The sequence below is a fragment of the Orcinus orca genome, chromosome 14, assembly GCF_937001465.1.
Source record: "Orcinus orca chromosome 14, mOrcOrc1.1, whole genome shotgun sequence".
NCBI classification, from domain to species: Eukaryota; Metazoa; Chordata; class Mammalia; order Artiodactyla; family Delphinidae; genus Orcinus; species Orcinus orca.
Genome location: NC_064572.1, coordinates 27,431,027 through 27,440,028, shown reverse-complemented (window position 1 = coordinate 27,440,028; position 9,002 = coordinate 27,431,027). Strand labels below are relative to the sequence as shown.

Below are 9,002 nucleotides of genomic sequence, written 5' to 3'. Positions count from 1 at the left end.
GATTAACGATACTTTTCTATAATCTTAACCGAAAGGACTCTCTAAATGGAGGAATTCCAGACAACCTGGCAAAAACAGGTTACCTGTATAGTAGGCCATGTATTAGACAAGTTTTGTGAATCAATATATAAAAATATACACACATATGTTTGTAACAATAATAGGTGCCTCCTGCATTGGACACTTTCAATAGATTATCCTCAAATCTTACAACAATCCTATAAAGTAGATATCCTTTACAGATGAAAAAAATGAATAGAGAAGTTTGGTAACTTTCTCCATCACACAGCTACCAAGGGTTGGAATTGGGATTTAAACTTATCTGACTCCGAAGCTCAGGTCGCCATGCTGTTTCAAGAGAACAGTTTTCTCTTAGCAAACAGACTGCAATGGGAAAGAGAATAAGTAAAATTTCCACACACAAAAATAGTGGGAAAAAATTCAAGTCACCCATTGTAGAGAATAATCTCCCAAACAATTTAATAACATGCACACTCATCTTTAATACCTGTGGTCATATGTTGTGTTTTATAGAAGGGAGGTTTATTGGTTTCATAATAGGCTTCATTTAATATATTTAGAGAGTGTCATAATGCACCTGGTGGCAAGATTAGATGGATTTCATTGGTCCCTTGAGGTGGATAGAGTCACAAAAGACTTTGGATTCCTTACTCTATTAAGAAAATTGTCCAGGTCCAAGATCAAAGATAGAAGAGTTGCTGGTACTCATTTTTCCAAGGATTGGCAGGGATCGGTGCAGAAATGAAGAACTGGAAGCAACTTGGGAATCTTGAGTGAGTTCAGTACTTCACAGGATCCTCAATGAATCTTTTTTTTTTCCTTTTTTTTAATTGGATAGATTTGACATATCACCTTCACTGAGTTTTATAAGCACAGAACCTTACAGTTGGGAGGAATCTTCAAAATCATCTAGTTCAGTCATCCTTTTAAGAAAAGTACTGGAAATACCTCTGCAACATACCGGTCAAGGGATCACCAAGCCTCTGCTTGAATGTCCTAAACAGCAGGAAGTTCATCTGTTTACAAAGCCACCTATTTCATCTTCAGATAGTTTTGTCTAATAGGAAGTTCTTCATATTGAGCTAAAATTTCTCTCTCCTAACTTCCACTCACTGATACTGATTCCAAGCTGTAAGACCCCCCTAAACCAATGCCTCCCCCACAAGGCTTTTCTATCCAGATTACCCTTCTTGGTACTTTGCCCCCTGTAACCACAGGTAATCTTGGAATGCCACGGTAGGTTGGTCAGAGCCACTGAAAACCAACAGTCAGAAATGAGTGGTGCAACCACAATGAAACAGAGCAGCGCATCTGATCTCCCCTCCTCTGCACTCCCACAGGGCCTGGAGTCAGCTCTCCACACTGCTGAGCTTCATTCTGGCCTTCACTGTTATCTGGATGGTGAGAGCTGGAAAGAGGCACTCTCTCTCTATTCAATCATCCTTGAGCTCTAAGGCTTTGATAATCCTTAGAAACCTCTTAGTAGAAACATCCCCTCAACCAGAAATCAGCATTAGCATCTACCCGACATGCTGAAACCACTCGTGACTGTTCCATGTTCCCCAAACCCAAGAGAACTGACCATTCCACTACTTGGTCTGAAAAGTCCTGCCAGAAAAAATTCTGGCAAGGCTACGGAGGTCTTATCGCCAACAGAAGTGGATCAAATGTAGAAAAATTGTCTATCAGCCATCTTGCATCTTCCCTCTAAATCTCTGATTCAGAACCTCCCTTTCACTCACAGCCGTCCTGCAACCATTCTGCTTCCCTTCTAACTCCACCATCTGAGAACATCCTGACTTCTCAAAGCCATTTTATAGAGAGAGCCTCAAACGTGGGGAGGAACCAAACAGTTGAGCCATATGTCTACTGCCATGGGTATTTTGGACATTGTCAGTCAATCATAGTGTGGAGACATTTGTTCATGTTCCAGCTGTTCACAAAGGATATCCTTGGCAGCAATGACTGGATAGAAGGACTTCTTGTTGCACCCAACACATCTATATAAATTCTTTCTGATTATAAAAGACTTAAGTTGCAAACAACGTATCTATGCAACCCTAACACACTGTTTTCTGGGGTTCTGTGTTGAAATCTGGTGAGATCCACTTACTGTAAGAACTTGGTATTGATGTGGGTACAAAAATTCACTACTAGGTAGTAAATTAGCTTCCTATGTATTTGAGAAACTAATGAATGTCCGTCTGATGATTCAAGTTAAATTACATTTAATTGGAAGAAGACCAATGATTCCATGTTTTTTATTGTAAACAATCTATATATTCCCAATAAATTTATAGTAAAATAAGCTTTAAAAAAGCCAATGTCAAAAAAGGAAAAAAACCAGTAACTACAACAAAATATGTAATGAGGTTAATAACATATATGCTTGGCCTTAGAGAATTCTTACAAACTCAGTTGATTAAAACATTCTATATTAATGCTGTACATTTTTACAAAAAAAAAAAGTTTCCAAAAGAAAAGTAAGAATTAAACATTTATGGGACTTCCCTGGAGGTCCAGTGGTTAAGACTTCACCTTACAATGCAGGGGGCATGGGTTAGATCTCTGTTCAGGGAGCTAAGATCCCACATGCCTCAAGGCCAAAAAACCAAAACATGCAACAGAAGCAATGTTGTAACAAATTCAATAAAACACTTTAAAAATGGTCCACATTGAAAAAAAAAATCTTAAAAAAAGAATTAAACATTTATGACTGGAGTTAGTTGTAGTAAGGAATTGGATGTGGGTGTTTGACTGCTCTTTGTGCCTCCAAAATTCTGCAGAAAATTCTGTCTTCTTTTTAGTCCATCCAAAATGACTGAGTTATTAGATGCCAGACTCTGTGTCCTAAAGATATTAAAAATAACAGAATTATTGCCTTCAAAAGGGCCTGGATTTCTAACCAAGGCAAAATACCTTCATTTATTACTTTGAAGGAGTACATTTACTAACAGGAACTAACTTATCAAATAAGTTAACCTTTAAAAATCTAAAGTGCTCTTTACATTTTAAAGGATTCCCAATAGCAACTCAATTATTTGACAGCTGCTTTCTAAGAAGTTCATATTCTCTGAACATCTGTTCTCGATCCAATATCAAGTATATTCTAGGCAGAAACAATAAGCTCCATGAAAAACTCTTCTATACAACTAAAATGACCAATATCTTCTTGTATAATTTGTTTCTTTTTTGAGTAAGCATATGGAAAGGAAAAGCCAACTGTAATATTTTTCATATTGACTAGCGTTCCTTTCCTAGGAGCTGTAAGCGATGTTAGTCCCTTATCCAACACATCTGCCTTGCTTCAGCCAACTCACATTACTGGTTGGGCATTTTGTTTTTGACATTCCCCTTCTCCCACCTTGCCTCCTCTCCCTCACCTGTCCATTACATCAAGAGATGTCTCAAAAATGTGTCCTCCATAAATCTTTCCCACACAGCCCATCACTCTTCATAACTGCCAAAGAGATGTGGAATTAAGAGTTTATGCTTTGTTGTTGAGTTCAATTTGTTTATTGTTTGTTGGTCTCCTCAACTAAACTAAGCTAAATTGTAAGCTTCCTATAGGTAGCAACAACATCTTGTTCATCTCTGTCTCCCTAATCCTAATCCAATTATGGCACATAGTTGATGTCCAAATGTTATCTCCCCTCCCTTTTCCTATAAATGTCTTTAATGATTATAGTTATAAATCTTTCAAGAAAACCATATTATAAACAATTTTTAAAAATTAAATTTCTCAAGATTTCTCAAATTTAAATTCTCAATTCATGTCAATTTCTCTTATCTATTTTGGGTTTGTTTTTGGTTTTATTTTTGTTTTTGCCAGAGAGGAAAAAAAGGGAACCCATGGCTTATTGGTTTACACTGTTGTTTACCACAAAAACAACATGTTTTGATACTTCAATGACTTAATATGAATTAAACTACTGTTTCAGGCAAAAAAATCTTGTTCCTCAATAAAGTAGATGTGTTTAAAAAAATGCAAACTTCCAGGAATTTAGCCTAAGTTATAAATAATTAGGAATGTCCACAAACATTTAGTAATAACAATTCGCTGCAGATTGATTTATTATAGCAAAAAAACTGGGAATAATCTAAATGTCAAAGGAAGGAAAATAATGGTTATGTAAATAACAGGGTCCACATAATGGAATACTAAGCAGCCATTTCAAAAAATGAGGGACTTCCCTGGCGGTCCAGTTGTTAAGACTCCATGCTTCCACTGCAGGGGGCACGGGTTCGATCCCTGGTCAGGGAACTAAGATCCCACATGCATGTTGCGTGGCATAGCAAAAAAAAAAAAAAAAAAAAACAATGAGCTGGAGGGAATTCCCTGGTGGTCCAGTGGTTAGGACTCTTGAGCTTTCACTGCTGAGGACCCAGGTTCAATCCCCGGTCGGGGAACAAAGATCCTGCAAGCTGCACAGCGCAGTGCCCCCCGCCAAAAGCAGGATATATATGTACTGATTGCAGGATAGCCATGATAAATTAGGTGAAAAAGAAAGCCACAGCTCTGTATGCTCTGTTGTTAGAAAATAATTATATTTATAAATGCAAGGGAAAAAGTCTGAAAGAATATACGCCAAACTGTTAACAATATTTAGGTCACCTCTACGGAATAGGAATGGAAAAGGCTAGGGAATGGAGACTACCAGTTTTACTTTTTACATTTCTATATTACTGTTTAAAAAAGAGGTACACAATAATTTTATATAATAAAAAAACTAATGAAGATATATGCCAAATTTTAAGATGACTTTTTAGAAAACTATTTAATAACATGGGGGAATGTTCATTATATTCTATTGAAAAAAGCAACATGCAAAATAGTAACTACAGTATGAGCTCAACAGACAAAATATATAGATTAAATATGTTCAGACCAAAGTATAAATACACCAAATATAAAAAGATTTTTAAAAATATCTAGATGGTAGGGTGATTATAGATGTTTTTAAAAAACTACTTTTCAGTACTTTAAATGTTCTATTATGACCAAATTACTTTTATATGCTGAACAATGTTATTTAAACAAACTGGCATGGAAAATATTAGTGGAAAGTAGCCACATCTCTATCTCAACCTGTGTAGAACCAGGAATATAAGTGAAAACTTTCCAACCTTCAGTTCAGGAAGTGCTTGGTTTATGGTAGTCCCTTCCTATTTTTAGAAATAATTCAAGATTTAGTAGTAGTGGAACAGTCAAATCTTGGTTCACATTAAAAATGAACTCTATCCTATTATATAAGAGGTTTCATTGTAACTTCATACAATTTATTCAGTAAAGGCTGGTAGACTTGTATCATTATAAAAAATTTATTCAGGAGTCTCCCACAAGGTAACTCAATATGGCCTTGATTTTAATAATTCCTGTGGGATAGTGGCCAATCACTTCTATGTGCACTTACCGTGGAGAATCTATTCCACTATCTCCTGCCATGCTCTGATTTTCGGTTCCTTCCAAGTGACTATGTTCAGGTTGGACGTCCTGAGCCAACACTGGCATATGCGAAGTGTTGAACAGTTCTAACTTGTGTGTGAACTGTTTTCTCATTTCCTGATTCTGAGCACTCTGACTCCAGGTGGCTGGTTTCTTTCCTGTGTCACCAACAGGGTCTTGTAGGGTTTCAGCCTCTGAAGCACTTTTCCTTGTGCCGTAGTAATCAAATATACTTCCATCAGCAGGTGCTGAGGCCTGTACACATTTAGCTACACTGGGTTCCTTTTCATAGTCAAAACCAGACTGGATCCCTAAATTGAGGACACAGTTTTCAGCAGAGAGATTAGGTTTTTGGCTTTCACCGGGATTAGTAAGCAACCCAGTGGGCTTGTAATGTTCATTTCCTTTGAGCACCAGAGGCTCAAACCTCTGTATGTTGCTATTGTACTCAGTCAGAGACCTTTTGGTCACCTTTCGTTTTCCTAAATGATTCCACTTGTTTCCCCCTGGAAAGGAAACTTGAATGTGGCCAGGCAGCATTTGAATTAAGTCGTCATTCTCAGAAAAGTCATCCTCATCTAGATACAATGAACTGCAGGCCCCATCCTCATCATCTGCTTCATTCTGATACAAGGCCTGGTCGTCATCAGAAAGTCCTTCATTTTCTAGACTCACAGTCTCTGCTTCCTGGATAAACGCCTTTCTCATCAGAGTTTCCTCTGAGTCTCTGTCTTGTCTCTCAGGTTGTCTCAAATGGTTTGCACCAACTGGGTAATCCAAAAGACCAAGATTTTGGAACTGGTGTATTGTTTCATCAACTGATCTACGAGCAGAGGATGCTTGGTCTAAAGAAGAGGAACCTTGTGATAGCAGGACATGCTGCGTTTCTTTTGTCTCTTCTAATGTGTCAAAATGAGAGTAGCTTTTCCTCGAGACTTCAGGGATTGCCTCATTTTCTCCACCATACACATCACATCTCAACGTGCTTTCCCTGAAGGAACAGCATTTACTATCATTTTGCAAAACACCACATTGAGAGTAATTGAAGAGGTAATCTCTGAAGTCATCACTGATAGGTTTGACAGTAGAGTGATTCACATAAATGGATTCTGCTCTCAGTTTATCATTACATTGTTCACTGTATGACTGTTTGGCTTCACTCTCAAAGATTCTTGAGGAATCCAAAGACCTCGCCCTTTGGAAAGGCTTTCCCTTTGGTCCAATCTGACTGGGTTTCAGATCACCGATCTTCTGGATGTTGTGCTCTTTGGTTATTGGGCTCCTTCGGTGAGAGAAACCCTGGAAAGGATTACTGATCCGCTTTTTGTAAATCAAATGGGAACCTAGCACTGATGGATTCTCACCAAGTGGTTTCTGAAGCTCTACTTCATTAGGGCTTTCAATTCCGGGGGTGGGCTGTGTAGCAGGGAGCTTGGGGTGTTTCTCCAGCCTAATGCTTCCTGGCTGAGGCCCACTTCCCTGACTCCTGGCTTTGTCTCTATCTCTATGTGAATGGCCCCGCCTTCGAGGCTTTACAGACCGGCCCTGACTTTTCTTAACTCCCACTTTTGAAGGATACTTATGCCTGAGTGTCAGCATATAAGTGGAAGTGCCCTGGCTATTATATTTTTTCTGTTCTTCGTATTTTTGCATTATGACAGTATGTTTGATTAAGTTGTCAACAGTTAAAATGGGATTAATTCGTTTGATTATCTCATGTTCAATGTCTCGAGGGATATTGTCCAAGTTATCTTCATCTCGGACGGGCCATTCTTCTGGTGGGAACTGGGCAGAGAAACTGCTGTGCTCTGTTCTGGACTTTTCCTTTCTGGATATACTGCGCCAGAAGAGGCTAAAGCCAAATTTCTTGGCTTTTTCTCTGTCTTTTGTGAATGGTAAAGGTTTGGCGCTGTCACAGACGTGATTCTCCTCAGACACTGAAACTGTTCGATTCTGTACCAAAGGTTTGGATTCCCCAAGACCTTTCTGGCATTTTCTAGTCACTTCTGCAGCAGCTGGTGGTTCCTGTATATACTGAGTGCACACATCATGGAAACACTGGCAAGAATGACAATGGGATATGGGGGCCGCATTTTCTTTGGCTAGGTCTGCACAGCTTTCCACATTCACCAGGTATGTAATGGAAGTTGGCATCCGGGGACTTTCATCTGATAGGACTCTCTTATTTTCTTGGGGGTTTGTATTTGTAATGAAGTAAGTCTGAGGAGTAACTATGAAGTATCCTTCTCCAGTGTGATAAATCTTCCTTTCTTTAATGAGAGTTCCCAGAGTGGTATAGAGAATATCTTGAGATGGAATTGCAATGCCTAAAACAAATAAGCACTTTACACTGATACGTTCTGCATAAGAAACATTTTAATGAGTGAAATCAGTAACTCAGAAATGACCACACATTTGCTTGATGAACCCAGAGCTAACTGTAACACAGTTAATATATATAATTAAAATGTCAAAGAAGCATTAACAATAATCATAATTCAACTGAGTAACAGAAATATAATTTCGTCTACACAAAGACATATGGCTAGGTTACCGGTTAAGCAAAGAAAAAAATCTGTTCACTCAAACACAGACACCAAGTTATACAACCTCATTATAAATTTAAATTGTGACTAAGGAAAGCCTTCTTGAGAGCAAACATGGAAGTTTTTTAAAACCAGTCTCATAGCTTAAACCTCAGTAAGAATCTAAAGAGAAAATGAAAATCAGTCTCTGCTTGGGTGAGGGCAAACTACCTAACATCTGGATTATGGTGGTTTTTCAAACTGAGAAGGTAACAATTTTAAAAGAAATTCCCTTTCTGAATAGCAGAGTTCAAAATTATATTCATATTATGAAAACAATGTTAAAAATGTGAAAAAAAAATGTGTAACACAAAGAAAATATATCAATATGTTAATATTGGTTTCCTTTGAGTAGAGGTACTATAAGTGATTACTTTTCTATATTTTCTGGATTTCTCTACAATAAGCATATCTTATAATGGGAAAAATAAAAAACTACTCTTCTACATTCATGCACTGGGATATCATGCACCTATGAAAAGAATGAGATAGATCGATATATGCTTATACGGAAAGATCTCAAAAACATGTCTTTAAGTTAAAAAAAGGAAAGGTGCAGAGAGAATGTATAGAATGATCCAACTTATTTAAAAAGGATACATATATTCAAATACAACTTATGAAAGTGTCCATGAGAAACTATAAACGACAGAAGATGTCACCTCTGGGAAGTAGCAATTTAAGAATAGGAGGCACGGTAGGGAGATCAGCTCAGTGCTTTGTGACCGCCTGGAGGAGTGGGATAGGGAGGGTGGGAGGGAGGGAGACGCAAGAGGGAAGAGACACGGGAACATATGTATATGTATAACTGATTCACTTTGTTATAAAGCAGAAACTAACACACCATTGTAAAGCAATTATACTCCAATAAAGATGAAAAAAAAAAAAAAGAATAGGAGGCACGGGCTTCCCTGGTGGCGCAGTGGTTGAGAGTCCGCCTGCCGATGCAG

General features: G+C 38.0%; 1 protein-coding gene across 4 annotated transcripts in view; it reads right to left on the bottom strand.

Annotated features, from left to right (window-relative positions):
* Window positions 1-521: 521 nt before the first annotated feature.
* STOX1 (storkhead box 1) overlaps window positions 522-9,002 on the bottom strand; it is a 52,144-nt gene continuing 43,663 nt past the window's right edge. For 3 of the 4 annotated variants that reach the window (XM_004280806.3, XM_049697085.1, XM_033407608.2), the window contains 2 exons: window positions 5,436-7,794; window positions 522-2,871 (listed from right to left, as the gene is read on the bottom strand). In XM_004280806.3, the coding sequence (XP_004280854.2) occupies window positions 2,724-2,871; window positions 5,436-7,794 (2,507 nt within the window). In that variant the 3' untranslated portion in view covers window positions 522-2,723. The remainder of the gene's footprint in view (window positions 2,872-5,435; window positions 7,795-9,002) is intronic. The other variant, XM_049697086.1, reaches the window with a different exon arrangement.